Source organism: Girardinichthys multiradiatus, chromosome 8 (assembly GCF_021462225.1).
Source record: "Girardinichthys multiradiatus isolate DD_20200921_A chromosome 8, DD_fGirMul_XY1, whole genome shotgun sequence".
NCBI lineage: Eukaryota > Metazoa > Chordata > Actinopteri > Cyprinodontiformes > Goodeidae > Girardinichthys > Girardinichthys multiradiatus.
In genome coordinates this window covers 9,606,592-9,628,325 of record NC_061801.1, presented here as the reverse complement: position 1 = coordinate 9,628,325, position 21,734 = coordinate 9,606,592, and the positions used below count along the sequence as shown (strand labels likewise).

Genomic DNA, 21,734 nt, shown 5'->3' with positions numbered 1-21,734 from the left:
ACATAGACCCTCCAGCGTGTCCTGGGCCGTCCCCTGGAACACCTCCCGAGGAAGGCGTCCAGGAGGCATCCGGTATAGATGCCCGAGCCACCTCAACTGGCTCTACTCCGAGCCTCTCCCGGATGGCCGAGCTCCTCACCCTGTCTCTAAGGGAGTGCCCGGCCACCCTACAGAGTGTTTTTGCAGTTGTTTTTAGAGTAAAAGGTTTTTTTAAAACGTATTCACTCGGGAGGATTATTTACAAATGCATGCCACAAATTTTAGATATGGATTTGTAAAAAATGGAATACACTATGCATGATTTTATTTTCACTTGAGATTTCTGTGCCTCTTTGTGTTACTTTGTTACGTAAAATATTGTACATTGATGTATGTGCCTCTAAAGTGACTAAATGTGACCTTTTAAGAGTGTTTTGTGTTTTGTCATCTTTTATGCCTTATGCTAGATTCTGTGAGATATTTGTTTTCAGTGTTGTCTTACTTGGTTCTGGTTCCTCTGTTTCAGATCAGCAACTCCTTTGGTAACATGGATCCTTTTGGGACGGGACAAACACTGCCTCCGCTGCAGCTGCCACAGACCACCACTACTCCAACTACAGTCAACCCCCTGAAGAAGCCCCCCAAGTGGATCTGCAGACCAGTTGGAGCCTCCTTTGCTGTGAGTTACATTTCATTTCATCACATTTTTGGGTCAACTGGCAATATTTACACTGTTGGTTTTTGCTTTCTCATAGTTTGGAGGGAAGCTGGTGTCTATGGAGAACACAAAGCCTCAGCAGCACACATCCCATGTTGTTCACATCAGTCAGGTTGTTACAGAAACGGCCTTTTTGGAACGCTCCAGTCAGCTGCAGGCCACCCTGAGCTCTGGAAGCTTTGTGGGTTTCTGCCAGGAGAAGATCAGTGCAGCTGGGAATGAGTTTGAGAGAACAGTTTGGTCCTTCCTGAAGGTATGAGCTTCAGTCTGAGTGTTTTAAAGTGCCTGTGACTCGCTTTTCCGACAAATGCAGAAATTGAAAGAAGACATCTTAATATTGAAGGAATTGGGCAGTAATTGACATGATCATAGTGCTAAAGATGTGATAAAAGACAATTATGACACAAAATAAGCATATTTTGATGTTAAATTCCAAGTTGGCCAAGTTCAAATTTGGTCAGAAATGACGTCAAAGGGGAATTTCCCGGTCATTCACTGTGTGAGCTTCAATTATAAACGGTTCAGGTAGAAGCCAAGTTGCGTTAAAAACAGCGTTAATATGGTGAAACGGTGCATTGCTAGTGATGGCAGCAATGTTACGACAGCAGCCGATAGTCTGCAATACTTTCCTGAAGCGAAGAGGATCAGAGCTGCCTGGATCAGAGCTGGAAAACTAACCAGGGACAGATGGGCTGGTCCCACCAAGCACAGCCAGTTGTGATTAGAGGACTTCTGGGCAAACTGGTTCAAACAAGAAACCTCTGAATTCACAAGAGAAATGATGTCAGAGGTTGGGATATTTTACAGACGAAGGAGAATGTTGAAGCAGTCTATAGCCAAGCTGTTCAGAACATCTGATGGGAAAAGTTCCCTAAAGAAAAGGTTGTTGCTGCTGTTGCCAAACAGATCAAGGTTCCGCAGGGAAGAACACTTCCTTGTTGCAAAAGTACATTTAGATATCGGCAGTTATTGTTAACAATTAAAAATTGTTAATAATTAAAAATCCGAATTTATTATTTTTTGTATTATTATTACTATTAAAATAATAATATTATAAAAATATCATACGAGTACGATATGATAAATTATATATATATATTTAAATAAATGTTTCTGTAAAGATTGTAATACAAAGTTGAAAAAAATGACACACCAAGTAGTGTCTTCAGATCCTGAATCATCCCTTGTGTCTTGTGGCTGCTGCTGCTCCATGTTGCTCACTTTGCCTCCGGTTGTTTCACTCAGTGCTGTATTTACTGTAACCCTGGATTTACACTGCTCCGGCTGCAAAGCCCAGAGAAGCTCCAAGAACCATACCCAGATCGCGCAGTAAAAAGCCCGTGATAAATTCGGTACCAAATCCAAAACAACTCATTCTGTGGAAGTTGAACCAGTTTAAACTGCTTCATTTTTCATATTATGCATCCAGATATTTTCATGTGTTTTGTTCTACAATGGGTGAGTTGACTGAGTGCAGAGAAGCTATATTTGTTGCTTAGTTTGGTGCATTTAATGTTTAATTGCTCAGTTTATAATACCTTAGTTAACCCAGTAACTGATCTAATTGATCTAATGTAAACAGCTGCTAATATATACACGTGTATAAATACATGCATGTATTTATTAATATAGCCAGATCTAGTCTGTCCTTAGTGAATTATTTTGAAAATCCGGATGTTGTGCTCATTCTGTTTCCTGGTGGTGTGGTATGATTCATGCATGTTGGCTCCAGCCATGCTTCAGCATCTGGCAAAAATAGACTCTGGTTGAATTATATGACCGTCCGCACGGCGCAGCACTGGTGCTCTGCCATCTGATGACAGCTGACTTTCTTCTCCTGACTGCTGTGTCTCTCTTTGATAGTGACTGAAATATATCTACTATCTGCTGTCTGTGTTGCTGCCGTTGTAGCAGCAGTCCGTTACCTGCAGGCAGGAGTTCCCTTTTGACATCATAAAAGAGCGCAACAAAATTGCAAAGGAGTAGTCTGGAAATTCTATTTTAGTGAAATTTATGACCATATATCTTAACAACTGTTCATTTCAATGGCATGAATTTACTTTTTAAAATATTGTATCACTGTTTTCTTTCCATAAATGTAATTGAAGTTGTCATGAAAATTCGATGTCGCAAACACTTTAACAAAGAAGCTGAAAATAAACAGCGTTCAGTGAAACACTGGGAGGTTTTTTTTTGCAGGTGAATTTTGAAAGCGATGTCCGCAGCAAATACCTGGAACTCCTGGGTTACGACAAAGAGGAGGTCGCCCTAAAGGTGACTGCACAGGCCTTTGTTATTTTACATGTAGACTGGCTCCAGCTGAAACTTTTCTTTCCATCTGCACATCATGTGATAAATGTGTCCATGCTGTTTACAGATTTCGGCAGCTTTAGAGGAGAAACCTCCTGACATTCCTCAGGTAAGTTCAAACACTTCATTATTTTTGGGATTATTTCATTATTATTATTATTTGGGATTATTTGCAACAACAAAAAAATTTTATAAACTTTTATACTCCGCCAGAACAATAGCAGTAATTAATATCATAGTTCTTTATCATCAGGCTTAATGCTGTGTGTCTTTCTCAAGTTTTGCAATAAGGAAGTGTTGCAAGTAGATTTCCCTTCTTCTTTTTGAAGCCAGAGAAAGCTGACAGGATTTTGACTCTGTTCCTGTGAAAAAAGAGAAGAGGAAAAGATCAACTCATTTCAACTGAAATAACCTCATATTTAACTAACTGCACAGTTTGAAAACTAATTAAAATTATATTTATACCCAATAATTTATCTAAAATTCATGTTAACATTTTGCTCTGAAGCAGCTATGGAGAGCAGAGAAATTGTCTTTGTTCTTTAAACAGAGTGAGTCATCTTTCAGTTCAGACTATCTGTGGCAGAGTAAAGACACATCACTTTTCAGCTAGCCAGAATGTTTCTACCAGTCTGGAAAAGGAAATGATGTGGACAGTTTTGTGTTTCTAGACCTTATTCCATTCATTTGGGAATGGATGGATAATTCATCCATTTATCTATCTGTCTGTCTATATATTTGTCCATCCATCCGGTTTTCTGTCTATCCACCATTTTTTTCCATCTCTCAATCATCCATACGTTCTTCCATCCCTCCTTACAACACCTCCCTGCAACAACATGAAACCTAGGAGTTTATTTACAAATAAAATCGGTACAGCTGGAATGTCTAAATAAATCAGCTGTTTCCACACAATGAAATGAGACATTGTGTTGTTGGTTAAAAAAAAAAAAAAAAGCCTCAGTCTTGTCCTGATCCTGAGTTTGGTCTTTAATTGTCTTCTTGCTCTCCAGGTGGACTCATCTGCCTCATTGCAGCCTTTAGCAGACCTCAGCCTGGCGCCACCTGCTGACAATCCAGAGGCAGCATTCGATTTGATCGCTGCCACGCTGCAGCTGGATTCCACTCCTGATCCAGACAGCGAGGAGCCAGCCGAGCCAGGTGTTTTTAACAGTGAACTGGACACAAACGTGGACCAGGAGGAGGATGAGATTGATGAGAAGCAGGAAGAAGAGGGGGAGATTCCTCTTAATGAGGTACGGTTTGATTAGAATTATTCAGAGTCTGCATTTAATTTTACTGCACACAGCTGCACTGTGAATTGCACTGCAGGGCATCCAATTCAGGCTCATACAGGCGATGGTAATGTAATTGCTCAGGATGAAAAGACTCATTGTCTTGACTGTTAGGGAAAGTATACAGGTTTTGTCTTGCTCTCCGTCCTTGTGCCGGTTGTTCATGTTGTTGCGTACCGTCGGCAAGTCCCCATTAGGAGCCACTGAGAGAACTTTAATCAATTAGAATTTCTGTCAGTCAAATAAATCCGGGTTCATTCAAGGGAAGATACTGCATTCATGTTGTACATCTCCTGTTGAAACAGCAGCACAGCATTTCTTACAACAAAAAAATCCCAGTTTATGACATTAAAAAAAGCGTAATCTTTTCAAAATTTTTCAAGATAAATTCTTGCAGTCAAAGTCTGTTTCAAAATAAGATTGCAGAAATGGGTGTGCTGTGCGTTTTAGGCGAGGGAAGCGTTCCCTTTGGAAAACATGAATCCTGGGTTTGCTTTTTGTGGCATGCTGCCACCTAAGACTTTCTTAACCCTGGGCAAACTCTCACAGATGCCGTCGTGGTTTGCTTGTTGTTTCTTGCTGGAGGTGATGCTGGTATTTCCAGTTAGACATACTTTATAGAACACTTTTTATATTAAAGAGTGTGATACAAAGGTTTAAAACAGGCTGATGGACATAAAACACACTACAAATAAAAAGAAACCAAAAAAAAAAGAAACAAACAATTATAGGAAGACTAACTGATGGCGGAAACGGGAAAGAAAATCCAGAATAAAGATTACAGATTTTCTAAAAAATAAATCATATATGTTAACTTTGAATAAATGTAAAAAATTCAAATATTTCTGATTAAAATCTAAAATAATGAATAAATCTTAGAACATGCACCATCTTGCGGTGCTTCTGGACATATCGGTGATGTGTCCTGGGATCATAAGGGATTTTGGTTCTTTCAACAATCAGACCCACTCACCCAGATGACCCAGCCGGGGTTAAGCTCCGGCTTGTGTCCAGGAATCGGTACCGAACCCACACCTCAACGCTAATTCTGCTGCGTCAGTAGCCAACTTGTTTGCCCTTCACTGGCTGTTCCCTGTGATGCCAAGCATCCTGTAAGCCCTGCAGAGAGACTGGCTCATGAACCCTCTACATCGCACCTCCAAGGTTTCCCAATTTGCCAAACCATCCAGTGCTCCAGCTCTTCTCCACTAGCTTAAAGTACTTTACCCTCAATCCGATACTTCCAAGGCACAGTAAGCTCCAGAATAGCCTGCCACATTTACAGGTCCTTCTCAAAATATTAGCATATTGTGATAAAGTTCATTATTTTCCATAATGTCATGATGAAAATTTAACATTCATATATTTTAGATTCATTGCACACTAACTGAAATATTTCAGGTCTTTTATTGTCTTAATACGGACTATTTTGGCATACAGCTCATGAAAACCCAAAATTCCTATCTCACAAAATTAGCATATTTCATCCGACCAATAAAAGAAAAGTGTTTTTAATACAAAAAACGTCAACCTTCAAATAATCATGTACAGTTATGCACTCAATACTTGGTCGGGAATCCTTTTGCAGAAATGACTGCTTCAGTGCAGCGTGGCATGGAGGCAATCAGCCTGTGGCACTGCTGAGGTCTTATGGAGGCCCAGGATGCTTCGATAGCGGCCTTTAGCTCATCCAGAGTGTTGGGTCTTGAGTCTCTCAACGTTCTCTTCACAATATCCCACAGATTCTCTATGGGGTTCAGGTCAGGAGAGTTGGCAGGCCAATTGAGCACAGTGATACCATGGTCAGTAAACCATTTACCAGTGGTTTTGGCACTGTGAGCAGGTGCCAGGTCGTGCTGAAAAATGAAATCTTCATCTCCATAAAGCTTTTCAGCAGATGGAAGCATGAAGTGCTCCAAAATCTCCTGATAGCTAGCTGCATTGACCCTGCCCTTGATAAAACACAGTGGACCAACACCAGCAGCTGACACGGCACCCCAGACCATCACTGACTGTGGGTACTTGACACTGGACTTCTGGCATTTTGGCATTTCCTTCTCCCCAGTCTTCCTCCAGACTCTGGCACCTTGATTTCTGAATGACATGCAGAATTTGCTTTCATCTGAAAAAAGTACTTTGGACCACTGAGCAACAGTCCAGTGCTGCTTCTCTGTAGCCCAGGTCAGGCGCTTCTGCCGCTGTTTCTGGTTCAAAAGTGGCTTGACCTGGGGAATGCGGCACCTGTAGCCCATTTCCTGCACACGCCTGTGCACGGTGGCTCTGGATGTTTCTACTCCAGACTCAGTCCACTGCTTCCGCAGGTCCCCCAAGGTCTGGAATCGGCCCTTCTCCACAATCTTCCTCAGGGTCCGGTCACCTCTTCTCGTTGTGCAGCGTTTTCTGCCACACTTTTTCCTTCCCACAGACTTCCCACTGAGGTGCCTTGATACAGCACTCTGGGAACAGCCTATTCGTTCAGAAATTTCTTTCTGTGTCTTACCCTCTTGCTTGAGGGTGTCAATAGTGGCCTTCTGGACAGCAGTCAAGTCGGCAGTCTTACCCATGATTGGGGTTCTGAGTGATGAACCAGGCTGGGAGTTTTAAAGGCCTCAGGAATCTTTTGCAGGTGTTTAGAGTTAACTTGTTGATTCAGATGATTAGGTTCATAGCTCGTTTAGAGACCCTTTTAATGATATGCTAATTTTGTGAGATAGGAATTTTGGGTTTTCATGAGCTGTATGCCAAAATCATCCGTATTAAGACAATAAAAGACCTGAAATATTTCAGTTAGTGTGCAATGAATCTAAAATATATGAATGTTAAATTTTCATCATGACATTATGGAAAATAATGAACTTTATCACAATATGCTAATATTTTGAGAAGGACCTGTAAATGTGTAGAACCCCAAAACTGAGCCCTGGGGCGCTTCGTAGTTTAAGTTATAGTATTCCAATGAGTAATTTCTTATTAATAACTTTGCTGTAAAGATCCTTGCTTTCACAAACATGTCTTCACTTTCTTTTTTTTAAAGATTTGAAGTTATTCTGCACCCTTTAGTTTCGTGTAGAAAACATTTCTTTTTGTGCTTCAGGAGCTGATAGCCCAAGTGGAGGTGGAGGAGAGCAGCCCTGTTAAGACACCAGCGGAGATCCCACCTCCGGTCCCAACTCCTGCAGGAGGAGTCCATCTCAGTGTCAGTCAAGGTACCACCACTGTGGCTAAAGAAGAGAGATTATGGGAATTAGTGTGGAGATTTTTCTGTCAAATCTACAGGAGTTGGACAATGAAACTGAAACACCTGGTTTTAGACCACAATAATGTATTAGTATGGTGTAGGGCCTCCTTTTGCGGCCAATACAGCGTCAATTCGTCTTGGGAATGACATATACAAGTCCTGCACAGTGGTCAGAGGGATTTTAAGCCATTCTTCTTGCAGGATATTGGCCAGGTCACTACGTGATACTGGTGGAGGAAAACGTTTCCTGACTCGCTCCTCCAAAACACCCCAAAGTGGCTCAATAATATTTAGATCTGGTGACTGTGCAGGCCATGGGAGATGTTCAACTTCACTTTCATGTTCATCAAACCAATCTTTCACCAGTCTTGCTGTGTGTATTGGTGCATTGTCATCCTGATACACGGCACCGCCTTCAGGATACAATGTTTGAACCATTGGATGCACATGGTCCTCAAGAATGGTTCGGTAGTCCTTGGCAGTGACGCGCCCATCTAGCACAAGTATTGGACCAAGGCAATGCCATGATATGGCAGCCCAAACCATCACTGATCCACCCCCATGCTTCACTCTGGGCATGCAACAGTCTGGGTGGTACGCTTCTTTGGGGCTTCTCCACACCGTAACTCTCCCAGATGTGGGCAAAACAGTAAAGGTGGACTCATCAGAGAACAATACATGTTTCACATTGTCCACAGCCCAAGATTTGCGCTCCTTGCACCATTGAAACCAACGTTTGGCATTGGCATGAGTGACCAAAGGTTTGGCTATAGCAGCCCGGCCGTGTATATTGACCCTGTGGAGCTCCCGACGGACAGTTCTGGTGGAAACAGGAGAGTTGAGGTGCACATTTAATTCTGCTGTGATTTGGGCAGCCGTGGTTTTATGTTTTTTGGATACAATCCGGGTTATCACCCGAACATCCCTTTCAGACAGCTTCCTCTTGCGTCCACAGTTAATCCTGTTGGATGTGGTTCGTCCTTCTTGGTGGTATGCTGACATTACCCTGGATACCGTGGCTCTTGATACATCACAAAGACTTGCTGTCTTGGTCACAGATGCGCCAGCAAGACGTGCACCAACAATTTGTCCTCTTTTGAACTCTGGTATGTCTCCCATAATGTTGTGTGCATTTCAATATTTTGAGCAAAGTGCTCTTACCCTGCTAATTGAACCTTCACACTCTGCTCTTACTGGTGCAATGTGCAATCAATGAAGACTGGCTACCAGGCTGGTCCAATTTAGCCATGAAACCTCCCTCACTAAAATGACAGGTGTTTCAGTTTCATTGTCCAACCCCTGTATGTTCAAACATGAGTCAATTTTATACTGAATAAAACCATTTTCTGGAAACAAATCTGAGATGTGGTTTTAAACAGTTGTTTTAAAGATGGGTAGATCTGACCAGGGCCTTAGTTTCATGTAGATATTCCAGGTTAACTTGTTATTAGAAAAATTAACTTTTTTCTTTGTTCTCCTCTCACAAGATGTGGATGGGCTGATCACTCAGGCTCTGCTCACTGGAGACTTTGAGGGCGCTGTGGAGCTCTGTCTCCATGACAACCGAATGGCAGACAGCATCATCCTGGCTATCGCCGGAGGAGCCGACCTCTTAGTGAAAACCCAGAAGAAGTATTTCAACAAAGCAAACAGCAAAATCACTAAGGTGACCTCTGAAGACAACATTGCTATAAGAGTTTATGTGTTAAAGAAAGTCTAATACTTATGACGGAAGTGTGCATCTGTCCTGCAGCTGATCAGTGCCGTGGTCATGAAAGACTGGCACGACATCCTGAAGACATGTGATCTGCAGAACTGGAGGGAGGCTCTGGCTGCCGTCATGACCTACGCTCAGCCCGAGGACTTCTCTTCCCTCTGTGGTGAGTCATCAGGCTTGTGTTTTTGTTTTATATCATTCACCTATCTGGGTTTTACCTGCTCGCTCTGACTCTCAGCAACCACTTAACCTGCTTAAACACGGCTGTTTGTTAGACCTTCTGGGCAGCAGGCTGGAGGCAGCAGAAGACCCCCAGCTTCAGTCTCAGGCCTGTCTGTGTTACATCTGCGCGGGTAACGTGGAGAAGCTTGTGTCCTGCTGGAGCAGAGCTCAGGATGGACATTGCCCTATTTCCCTGCAGGTTGGTGGGTTTGCAGGTTTCTTTTTAACTCCTGAATGCAGCAAGTTCTCCTTAACTTTGGGTCTTTGTGACCACCTGAAATCTTAGTCCAATATCTAAGCTTTTGTAACAAATTATTTGGTTTCAACAAAGAAACTTCATTTTTAGGACGATAGAAGATGAAAACTAAGAATTACCCCCTTGATTTTCAGGGGGCGGGGCTAAGGACAGGGTATGATCACATATTGATGTTGGGAACCCAAAATAGATCAATCACATAAAGTTTGGTAAAATTTTTAGTTGTTTGAAAGTTTGAACGTTTTTTATCTCATGGCAAGAAGCCATATTTAAGGTCTGGCCACGCCCCCTAGACATGCACGAAAACTCACCATTTTAATCACTTTTAATGATCCATGCCTCAAGAGGATACTGAACAATTTTGAAGCCAATACCTCAAAGTCTCTAGAAGGAGTTTGTCAAAGTTCAACATGTGTAAAACTGACCTTTGACCCAAAATGGCTGACTTCTGTCTATATGTCAAACCGGTTGGCCTGGCTGAGTTTTGGGGGCGCCGTTGAGCCTTTTGTTGACCATTTTTAATTCCATTGAAATCTAACATTTTAAAAAGGACCTGAATTTGGTGCAGTGTGGTGGATGTTTCTGTTTATTTTGGTCTCAAATAAGATAATTTATTTGATGAAGAATGGTGATGATAAAAAGAAGTCCTTAAATTTCAATAGGCCTTTGGTGCTTTGACCTAATAAAGCTACTGCATGACTGGCATGTCTGTATATAAAGTTTGGTAATAACATGCTTTATACTTGCATAACATAATCTGTGGTCTTGGTTTCTATAAAGTCTCAGGAAAAATTTGAAACCCAAGTATAGATGGAACCTGGGCATAACATTTGTCAGGTTCTTTCATATAAATCATAACTGTGGGTGTGTCCTGCTGGTTGAATACTTTGTGTTTTATGCTGATTGTTACATCCTTTCCATGTATCGTGTTTGTTTGCCTCAGGATCTGGTGGAGAAGGTGGTGGTGCTGCGTAGGGCAGTGGAGCTGACCCAGCTCTCTGGTCCCGCTGCGATCGGCATCCTGCTGGCGGAAAAGATGAGCCAGTACGCCAACCTGCTGGCCTCTCAGGGCAGTCTATCCACGGCCATCACATACCTGCCCGAAAACACCAACCAGGTGTGTAACACACCTAGAGTCTGGGCAGGAAATGCAGCTGCTCGTGGGGTTTTAATTCATTCACCCAAAAGACTCTTAAGACTAAACTGAGTCCATCTCCATCCAGGTTGCCGTGCAGCAGCTTCGTGACCGTCTCTTCCAGGCCCTGGGACAGCAAACAGCTCCAGCACTGGCCCACAGAGCTGCGTCTCAGCTGCCCAACTGTCCGACTCAGCATGGCTCAGCTCTTCCCCAGCCCCCGTTCTCCCAGGTCCAGGCTATGGTCCCTCAACCTACTGCAGGAGCACCTGCGCCTGGATCCACACCTGGCTCTACTCCATCTCAGCCTCAGTATTACCAGCCGGTATGTTCTCCTAGAATCAGCATCTCCTAATGAACCAATCAATGGGTGAAGTGGTCAGCAGTTTGTTTTAGAGTCATTTTATGGATTTCCTTTTCAGTGTGGTTTAAATAAGAACAATTATAAGAATCCTACCCATTTAAATGTATAAATACAACAAGTGAGGGAACTCTTTCAGGGTCCTGTCAGGTCTAGTTCAAACCTGGGTTCGTATCAATTACTGTCATCTGTCCATTGCTCTTAAAGGGATTGTTGCTGTTTTGGGTTGTGTTAGGCACAATACTTACAGTCAATCTTTTCTCTGTAGAGGACAACAGTCACAATGACTTAAAAATCAGACAGACGTTCTCATTGGAGAATCAAGCTATGGTAGAGATCCACAGCTCGGGGGGGGGGGGTAAATACTTTTGCAAGACAGTGCAACGTCTACATGGATCAAGGAGGACATTTTACTCTTCAGATGACTGAACTGCACAGCTTTATTTCCCATGTTGTTAGTTTAGGATGGGGCAGGTTTTTATCTTGGTAATATTTAGCTTCAGTCTAATTTCGAACAAGAATTATGAGGCAGTGAGATTTTAAAAGCAAAGATGATGTCTAAAAATATTTAATACAGTGTTTGCTTCAACAGCTACATTTGAATTTTTTTTAAGTTTTTTTCTTACGGTTTCTCTGGTTATAAGTCATAGGTACTCCAGTCAACCCCAGTTTAAATAAAGCACTATCCCTTTAAGTCGTCTTCATAGTGGTGTTATTGTGGTGGTGTTTGGTGCGCCCTCATCTTCCTCCCTCTCATGCTCTGGCCATCATTCCTCTGTGGCATCATCCTATATCTCTATTTGCTTCAGGTGAGGGCAGCTTCCACTGTCACCTCCTGGAGTAACCAAACTCCCACAGCCCTCCCAAATGTCCCTCCTCCTCATCATGTAGGCAGCGCCTCAGACCAGCAGGTATACGAACCTCCATCCCTGTCTTGACACATCTCACAGCAAATAGTGAAAAAACAACTGCTTTTATATATTGGACCCATCCTCCTTATCCAAAATGTATTTTTGATTTATGTGCTTTGTCTGTAGGGGTGCCCTCTTCTGTAGCCACTTCCGCTCAAATGTTTCCTCTTTCTCCTGAGGCTGGGATGCCTTTTCTGTCTTACGTCTGTCGTTGCTTTGGTTCTTTTGTGTTCTGATTATTTCATTGCATGATTTCGTTTCTCTTCATACTTTATATCTAATGCCTGCTGTTGTTCGATAATGACCCCAAACCTATAGCAGTATTGGTAGTTGTGGAAGCCAGTTTAGCACAGAATGAATTGGCCCTCTTTCTGTGATGCTTTGAGTATGGCTAAAACTGCTTCAATGTTTCAGGTGGGGCCTTTGAACCCCGTGTACGGCCTGCCAGCCTCCAGCACACCAGCGGCTCCTTCGGCCTCCTCCACTCCTGCATACATGTACTCCTGTCAGTACCAGCGTAAGTATGGCTTCCAGAGGCCACTGTGTCTCATGAAGAAGACTCAGGATGACCTATTGGTTTATTTTTAAAAACAAATGGTCTTCAAGTGAAATGAGTCTAAATGTGAATGTAGGTTTCTACCTCTTACACTGATCAGGCATAACATTATGACCAGCACCCTGAAGCTCTGCACTGATGCAGCGCTGTACACAATAAACTGTGAAGCACTGGGTATTCTGACTGTTCTCCATTAGAACCAGCATTATCCTCTTCAGCAGTGTGAGCTATAGTAGCTCATCTGTTGGTTTGGACCACATGGTCCTGCCTTCGGAACAAATGTGGAACAGTGAGCCTTGGCTGCCAATGACCCTTTTCACCCTTCACCGCTGGAGATATGCTGGTCAATGGAAGCAGCCCAGAAGAACTGCAGTTTTGGAGTTGCTCGGGCCCAGTTGTCCAGCTATCAAAGCTTGGCCCCATTCAGACTTGTTCAACTCCTGACGCTTTCCACTTGTCATGTTTCCAACACATCAGCTTTGCTATATCCAAACCACCAGTAGGTAATAATGAAGAGATACTTATTGATATTCACTTCACCTTTCAGTAGTCATAATGTTTTGCCTGATCTGTGTATTGTTTGCATTTTGGTAGTTTGTTAATGTTTAGATTAAATTTTTTTAAATGCACTTTTTCTATATGAATATTGAAACCTTTTCAAAAATATTACCACAGACCTGATGTACAGCTATGGGTTCTCATGAGGACCAAAGTCTCAAACATTTTATTTGAATGCTGTCTTAAAATGTCAACTAGATTTCCTGATGTCTTAAAGAAATGTGCTAATGAATTACAGAACCAGTACCAGCCCCTCATAGAACATGTCTTTAAAAGCTGTTTTGTTTGCAGCATCATTTGGTGTTAAGTATGTAATGCCTGGTTCACCCGGCAAGATTGAAAAAATCTTGTCTGTTGATTTATAAAACCTGGGAGACCCCACACAGGATGATACAAAATCATAGACATAACAGGTTTGGTCCTACAGTGTGCGGTGTCCAGCCACACAGCAAACACAACACACCGAGACGAACATTCAGATGTCAGATGGGAAATCTCACAAACCCTCCCGAGATCAAACATGAGTTCAGAGTAATTCCCTTCCGTGTTTATGTCATCTTGCTTTCTGATTGGCTACACGTCACATTCAACAGGCAGCGTGCTTTTTTTTGTCCTCGGGGAGCAACCCACACACTAGAATATCGGGCCTAGACAATCCAACATGTTGAATATTTGAGGTTGGAGCAGTCCCAACGTCCCTCCGAGCAGACTAGATGACCCTAAACACACAACACACACAGCAGGATTATCTCATAAGATTATCTTAATGATCGGGGCATGTCAGAAGGGGAAGATTGGGTCACAAATCGACATAAAAATCCTGCCGTGTGAACCAGGCATTAGTGAAACATTTGACTCCTACAGGCCTGGGCCAGTTACCAGGACCAAAATATTCTGAGGTTTTAAAAAGTTAAACTTTCCCATCATACCATTTCTATGGTTGAAAGTCCAGAGTGACTGGAGTTTTCTTTGGATCTATACTGCATTGGGTTATGCAGCTCTCTCTTCCCCACCTGTTGCTGCAAACTGCTGGCCAGATGGCTGAAAGGAGGAAGATGAACGGCAATAGTGCAGCAACAGGTAGGGTAGGGGCAACGCTGTGTCGCTCTGCAGATAACTCCAACCCTTTTTCTGACTGTAACTTTTTAAAACCTTTGTCTACTTTCATATCGGTACCTGGTCCACGCCTATAATACTGGTGATTGTTAACAATAAATTAGTAGTTTATAGTTGGTTAATAAAAACTGGGTGGCAGGAAGGAGTATTGTTTACAGTGAGACCGTTCACCTCTGCTCTAAAACACCTGCAAACATTTCTGTTTAGAAATATTTGATTCTAATGTCTGATCTCTTGAATGCTTTATATTTGTCTCCTCCATGTGAGTTCTCAGTTGGTCTCTTTCTAAGCTACATGTAGAGCATGCAGTGAAACAGTCCTGTTGCATGTTGCAGTTGTTTGTTAACTAACAGAACTTCCTGTGTGCCTCCTAGCCTACCCCCAGGTCAACCAGTACCCGCCTGGAGCTGGGGGGGCTCCTATCTATCAGCCTTTTCAGTACTCTTCTTCTGCTCCTCCCGCTGAGCCCTCCTCCCCTCCTCACCCTCCCGGCTTCCTCTCTCAGTACACTCAGCCCATCCCATCTCAGCCAGCGCCTTCTCCTCTCTACCCGGGACAGCCTCCTCTCAGCCAGGGTCTGTCCTCCTCTCCCCCCTCTCACCCTCCATTCTTTCCCACCTCGTCTTCCTACTCCGCTCCTCCGTCCTCCGGAGCGTCTTTCCAGCATGGCGGGCCAGGATCTCATGTGTCGTACATGCCTCCTCCTCCTCTTCATCCTCCACCCAGCGGAGCCTCAGGTACACAGCTAGACCCCGACCCCAAGTTGATCCCGGCCTCTCAGAGAACAAGTCTGCATGGCTCTGATCATCCTCACTGTCCTACTAACCAACTCATTCAGCCTCACAGGGAGTTTACTGATCATAGCTGAATGTCTGCAGCTGTTTTATTTGAGTATAAATATAGAGTTAAAACTAGCAGGTTAATCTAAAAGTGCTGTAAATTATGAAAGTTTGATAATGTTAATAGCGATAATAGTAATGATAATGAACTTAAAAAAATGCATTATAGTGTAGTAGCAGAAGTACAAACTTATAAAGAAACGTAAAAATGTGAAATGTCAAGTTGTTTGATGTTTTCACTTTTATAATAAAAATAGAAACTATACATCTTTTTAAACATGTTTATACTATGTTTTAAATCAGTTATAGTTTATATTTAGTGAGCTACAGCGTTCTCCACCCTTACTGCCACCCCTGGTAAGGATGTGAAGTAAAGCTTAAATGAATGCTTGTAACTTGGTGAACAGGATGTTTCTCTGATCTGTACTTCTCTAACAGAGAGCTTTTTTTTTTACCTGCGTTACCAGCCTCATCACCATGGCAACATAAACCTCATCCTGTTTTTTTCCACTTGTTTCAAACTTTTGGATTATTGCTCTGAAAGTAGAAAGCAGCAGGTTTATTTGAGGAGCTATGTTCTTGTTGCCATTTTTTAACTTGGCAAGACACACTTTTGCGATTACTTAAATGGCATTTTCTCTCGTCTTTCCTAATTTGGAGAATGGCTAAGCAAAATTGGCCCCAGTCTTTATTCTGACCCCAGAGACACAGAAAGTCACAGAAGACTACAAAACGTTTCCTAGATGTTCCTAGATGTTTTTATTAACTAAATAATAATAATAAAATTCAATAAAGCTTTCTGTAGTAATGAATGATTAGCGTTGACCCTACAATTAAAAAATAAAGCAAATTCATGTTGGCACGCTAAACACTGAAGTGTTTTCTCTGAAAAGTGATTCAGGACAGACATCACTGTAGGGAGGCCTTCAGGCTTCTGCTCCCAAACCAGCTTCTTAACATTTAGCTACTAATTCAACAAGGATTAGCATTCATGCAGGGTTAAATTCAGCACAGAACAGGTTTGGAAGATTAAACCTTTAATTATGTTGATTGAACTGAATACATTTAGGAGAGAAAGTAGCGCTGCAGGTTGGTGAGGAAATGTCTCACCATAGCCGGGTAAGACTCTTCTCCATGCCTTGTGTGGTCGCTGTTAGCTCATTGATTGGCTGAGAGCAGCGAAGGTGGACAGATATCTTTAATGGGAAGATCTCTAAATCATATGCAGTTAATTTGCATGGCTTTCTGTTGATATCAAATTAAAGATACAATAAAGGCTGAATTGATCTCTAATCGGAAAATGATCTATTGAACAAGAGTCAGAACTTGATTTGTGTTTTGGTGATCAAACTTCAATCTGGCAAATAAATTAAGCTTTAGTGTGCACTTTACTTTATTTGTGCCCCTGTTTAGCTGGTGGAGAAATGATCACTTAGGCAAACACTGATGTAAGTATGTTAAAGATTTGGTCAGTTATTATGCTTGCTTATCAGTTTAAAGACCTTGGATTTAATAAAGGAATGTCTTTATATGAAATTTCTAAGGTAATAACCATATTTATTTTTTTTATGTTGGTGTAAAGTTAATATACTTTAGAGAGAGAGAGTCACATGCTCACACAGCATATGACTGAGTTTATTTCCCTTTTTTAAGGGAGTTAGAGATGCCAATTATGGGGACTTTAAACTGTTAGCAAATGTTCTTGAGCTAAAACAAGCAGCTGAGCAGTGCGTTGTGTCTATAGGACCTCAGAATGGCTGGAACGACCCGCCGGCTCTGACCAGAGCACCAAAGAAGAAGGTAAACCTGCATTCATTAATTCAAAAACCTGGGCGCTACCAGTTCATACAAGTTTACACAACGGCTCTATAAACAGGCCACACCTTTCTTATAAACCTGATTCTGCTCTGATTGGTCAACCTCTGCCGCCTGGTCAGGCTCCGTCCATCACTCTGCAGTAGCATCAAGTTTGAAAGGGTCTCCATAAGTCCAGGAGGGATCACTAGCATTTTTCACTTAGCTCCTAGGGGACCCCCAACACTGAACACAGGCTTTTCCTCAATTAATGGAACAGGGTCTGTTCACTAAACGAGGTACGATTCCAGACAGATTGTATAAAAACCTGTGATCTACTACCTGTTTGGTCTCTTGAAAACTTTAAATCCAGTTTGAACAGGAACTGTGATCCATAAACGGAGTCTAAAAGGCCAAAAGAAACACTGAATCTGCAAGAGGAAGGTACCAAACCACAACAGTGTTTTTAGGGTCTACATTTTATCTGGGATATGACATTCCTCATGACCAGTCCAAGAGTTACTGATTTTGAAATGGAGATGAGTTTAGTTAGTCCAGAAGCCAGTAAAGCTGTTGCTATATGTCACACTGTGAAAATAGGAAGCCAGTTTCAGTATTGTGTTTTTATAATATTGTTGTAGTTACAGATATTAAGAGTCAACTACTAGTCAAGCAGATTTAAAATTAATGCATTGGACTCAAATATTCAAATTTGTATTTTTTAAAAATGCTGAGGAAAAAAAGGTTTTGTAATACAAAATATGTGGAAGCCTGAACAGAAAGTTGAACATAATTGTAAATTTGTGTTGGTTGATCACATGAAATCCCAATAAAATGTAGTTTGGTTTGTGGCTGTAGAGTGACATAACGTGGAAAAGAGTAAGGGGTATGAATGGCAGTGGACTGATTTGTTGAGCAGTCTTTATGCAGCTACGATGTGGTTTGACTAAATGCAGCCGACCGTTAATTATACAGTTTTATTCACTGGGAAATAAAAGCTTCTGACCAGTTTCAGGAAAAGAAACTCCTACTCTGCAGGTTTTCCAACTAACTATGTTGTGGTTTATGCAGACAAGAAAAATCGTACTACAGTTAAAGTTGAACTTTGTTGGGTTGTTAAATCCAGCAGGTGACAGAGAACTACACCCCACCCGCCCCAATCACTGCTCCCATCTTGACCCCGCTGGGTGCTGACCCTCAGACACAGCCCATGTCCTCCGGAGCCCCCCAGGCTATGGTGCAGGGTCTCCACAATGCCCAGGTCCCATACTCAGGCATGCATCAGACACAGCTCTCTGCTCAAACCACCAACCCTACAATGGCCAACTCCAACATGGAGGGTGCACCTGGAGCTCCAACAGGAGATGCTATTCAGGTACGCACTACTTAGGTGTTCCTGAATCTAAAGATGTGAGGGTAAAGTTTTACTTGACTTGTCCATGTCTCAATGCTCTTAGCCTCTGCATTCAATCCCTGCTGAGAAAATCATGAAGAAGCCCATCCCTGATGAGCACTTGGTCCTGAAGACCACATTCGAAGGGCTGATCCAGAGGTGCTTGGCGGTAGCTACTGACCCTGTGAGTCTGTCATGGAGAAGCAGTGGGGTCCATCTCTGTTTAATACATGTGGACATGTGCCTTATCTGTGCTGTTGTTATCTGCTTACAGCAAACCAAGAGGAAGCTTGACGATGCCAACAAACGTTTGGAAGCACTCTACGACAAACTCAGAGAGCAGACGGTGAGTTTAACTGTTAACAAGGTTTGTGCAAAGCCTCGGAAAGGTCTTCTGCTTTAGAATCAAGTAGTTTTCAGAATGCAAATCAAAATCTGAAAAGTGTGGTTTGTGTCTGTATTCTGTGCCCCTAAGTCAATATTTCATGGAACCACTTTTTGCTGCAGTTAGTCTTTTGGGATATGTCACATCTATAGTGATGTTTTTTCTCATTTTTCTCTGCAAAATGACTAGAAATGGTCAGATTAGTGGTGAGTGTGTGAGAAGATCTTTGACTGATCCATTTTGAAACATGAATGTACTTTCATTTAAACTACTAAGTCTCAACTCTAGCTCTGGCTGTATGTTTAGGGTCGAGCTGGAAGGTGAAGCTCTATCCCAGCCTCTAACAGGTTTTCTTCCAGGATTGTCCTGGATTTAGCAGCATTCATCTTCCTGTCAACTCCGACCTGTTACCCTGACCCTGGCGAAGAAAGCATCCCCACAGCATGATGCTGCCATCATGTTTCATCATGAGATGCTGTGTCAGTTTTCCATGTGCGTTTTGCATCTGAGAAGATCACCTTATTCCACGTTTGTTGTCGCCTTAATGGCTTCAGGCAAACTCCAAACTTGATGTCTAAAGGTTTACATTCTACAATCTGCTTCATCTTGCCACTTTTCCGTAAAGGCCAAATTTGTGGAGTGCATGACTAATAGTTCTCCTGTCAACAAATTGTTCCACCTGAGTTGTAGACCTCTGCAGTTCCTCCAGTTACCATGAGCCTCTTTGCTGCTTCTCTGATGCTCTCCTTGCCCAGTCAGTGTGGGTGGATGACCAGTTAGCTTTGCTGTTGTACCATACTGTTCCCATTTTAGATGCCCTGTGAAGCTTGGATCCACATCATTTTATTTAGGCGACTATCAGATTGAAGGAGTCATACACACTTTTCAGATTTGTTTCCTAAAAGTCGTTTAATACACGGTCATGAGCAGACCTCCAACATGTAGATGAATCAAGGAGAACCACAATAACACAGAATATCAATGTAAAATCCCATAGCATCGCCTGCCTCTAAGACTTTTGGTCTGAGTCTTGTTATTTCTCTGCTCAGCTCTCTCCCGCCATCGTAGGAGGGCTTCATAACATAGCCAGGACCATCGACTCTCGATCCTACACGGAGGGCCTCAACATCCACACCCACATCGTCAGCAACAGCAACTTCAGCGAGACGTCCGCGTTCATGCCTGTACTGAAGGTGGTGCTGACACAAGCCAACAAGCTTGGTGTTTGAGATCCGAGTGGTCCGAGTTGGAGCTCAGACTCCATTGGCTGCTTGTTTCACAGGGAGCTTCATTTGACTCATGACTCGCAAATGACTTCTGAGACTTTTTAACAGTAATGATGAGCTTTTCTTTGTGCCATTCATGTTTTTATGATGCAACTCAAACAAGCCATGCGGTCAGTCACGCTCAGTGGTGAAAGTAAATATTGAGTCAAATAAAGGGCTATTCAGAGAAACCACATCAACCTTTACATAGGCAGGCAAATTCTGAAAAATAGGTTTGAATCAGATGTGTCATTATGTTGATATCTGGGGAAGTTCATTAATATGCAAAACTGTTTTTAAGGTAAAATTAAAAATATAAAAATGTCAGGAGTGATGATGAAGAAGCATAAGGGATGTTTAAGGGCATCGAATCAGTGTTATATCAATTAAAGCTACTACTATAAATTATGTATTAATGGCAGATTTCTGCCGCACGCTTTAAACTCTCAATTCATGCAATAATGCAAGTTTTACATTTAGAAAATTTTAGGTTGTTCATCGTTATATTCTCTAATCTGTGCACTACAGCATTGCTTTGATACGATCCATGAATTCAGTGATTCTTCTCATTTAGGTGCGGGTTGCATCAGCATGCATACAGTTTGCAGACCAACGTGATGTTAAACTGTTCATTTAAACTAAAAATACAATATAAACCGGGCATTGTATAATCAGTGCCAGTTGCTATTTACATGCATGTTTGTGTTGCAGCCTCACTTTCAGCTCACTTACTTTCACCACTGGTGTCACTGCAGTCAACACATTGGATCGACATGTTGTCAGTGTGCAGCAGTGTAGTCCCTCGTGTTGAAAATATCAATTTCTTTTTTAAATTAATTTCCTTTTATGTTCTGTTTTACTTATTTTTTAGTAGTGTAATCACGAGGCTCAACAGTGTGCAATGAACTTTACAGAAACAAGCTTTTATTGTATTTCAACGTATGCATGCTCACACACATGCTCGACTGTCTTTAAAGAGTTAGAGGTAATTCTGTGCTGATTAGTCGGACCTCAGAGGGAAACTGGAAGGAGGCTTGTACTTGATATTCATTCCAGCTATGATTGCTGCAACCAGATTGGTCGACCTCGATTTATGTCGTAGAAAAAAACAAGTCGTTGTTTTTGACTGACTACAGACAATATTTTCAATAAATAATATTTATTTACAAAATGTCTTGTATGTTTTTAACTCTTTTATTAGTAAATAAAGGAACTTTATTGAATTTTTTTTTTTTTTTTTTTGTGAGACATTTGGGGATATTTTTGAGGCACTAGTGGCCTTTATTTTTCAAATGTTTTCCAAAAGTGAACTGACAAGAAATGGGGTGGAGATAAGGGGAGGACATGCGACAAACATTTTTTGGTCCGGGACTCGAACCCTTAACAGCTGTGTCAAGGACCAAGGGCTCCGAAGGTACATGGGTTGCGCGCTTAACTCCTACGCCACTGCGTTGCCCAAATCTGGGGATATTTGAACTGAAATACAGTGGGTGGGCAACATAAAACCATTAAATCAGAGGGAGATCAAGTAAATCAGAGGCTAAGAGTATCATCAGAGAAAAACTGAAAAACCAATGGCAGAAGGGGTGGAATAGGGAAAGAAAAGGAAGATGGTTTTATAGGATCAACAAGGCAGAAGGGGAAATGGGAACTGGAAGAAGGAAAAAATGAGATTAGGACATATAA

At 42.1% G+C, this 21,734-nt stretch overlaps 1 protein-coding gene across 4 annotated transcripts in view; it reads left to right on the top strand.

Annotated features, from left to right (window-relative positions):
* The window catches only part of sec31a (SEC31 homolog A, COPII coat complex component), a 32,283-nt gene extending 11,064 nt beyond the window's left edge, over nt 1-21,219 (top strand). The window contains exons 10-28 of one of the 4 annotated variants that reach the window (XM_047372565.1): nt 506-658; nt 735-950; nt 2,897-2,971; nt 3,075-3,116; nt 4,021-4,263; nt 7,397-7,508; nt 9,028-9,206; nt 9,294-9,420; nt 9,533-9,678; nt 10,679-10,852; nt 10,959-11,195; nt 12,041-12,142; nt 12,557-12,659; nt 14,747-15,109; nt 16,956-17,011; nt 18,132-18,380; nt 18,463-18,582; nt 18,673-18,744; nt 19,833-21,219. In XM_047372565.1, coding sequence (XP_047228521.1) covers nt 506-658; nt 735-950; nt 2,897-2,971; nt 3,075-3,116; nt 4,021-4,263; nt 7,397-7,508; nt 9,028-9,206; nt 9,294-9,420; nt 9,533-9,678; nt 10,679-10,852; nt 10,959-11,195; nt 12,041-12,142; nt 12,557-12,659; nt 14,747-15,109; nt 16,956-17,011; nt 18,132-18,380; nt 18,463-18,582; nt 18,673-18,744; nt 19,833-20,012 — 2,949 coding nt within the window. In that variant the 3' untranslated portion in view covers nt 20,013-21,219. The remainder of the gene's footprint in view (nt 1-505; nt 659-734; nt 951-2,896; nt 2,972-3,074; nt 3,117-4,020; nt 4,264-7,396; nt 7,509-9,027; nt 9,207-9,293; nt 9,421-9,532; nt 9,679-10,678; nt 10,853-10,958; nt 11,196-12,040; nt 12,143-12,556; nt 12,660-14,746; nt 15,110-16,955; nt 17,012-18,131; nt 18,381-18,462; nt 18,583-18,672; nt 18,745-19,832) is intronic. The other 3 variants (XM_047372566.1, XM_047372567.1, XM_047372568.1) reach the window with 3 other exon arrangements.
* Nucleotides 21,220-21,734: the final 515 nt, after the last annotated feature.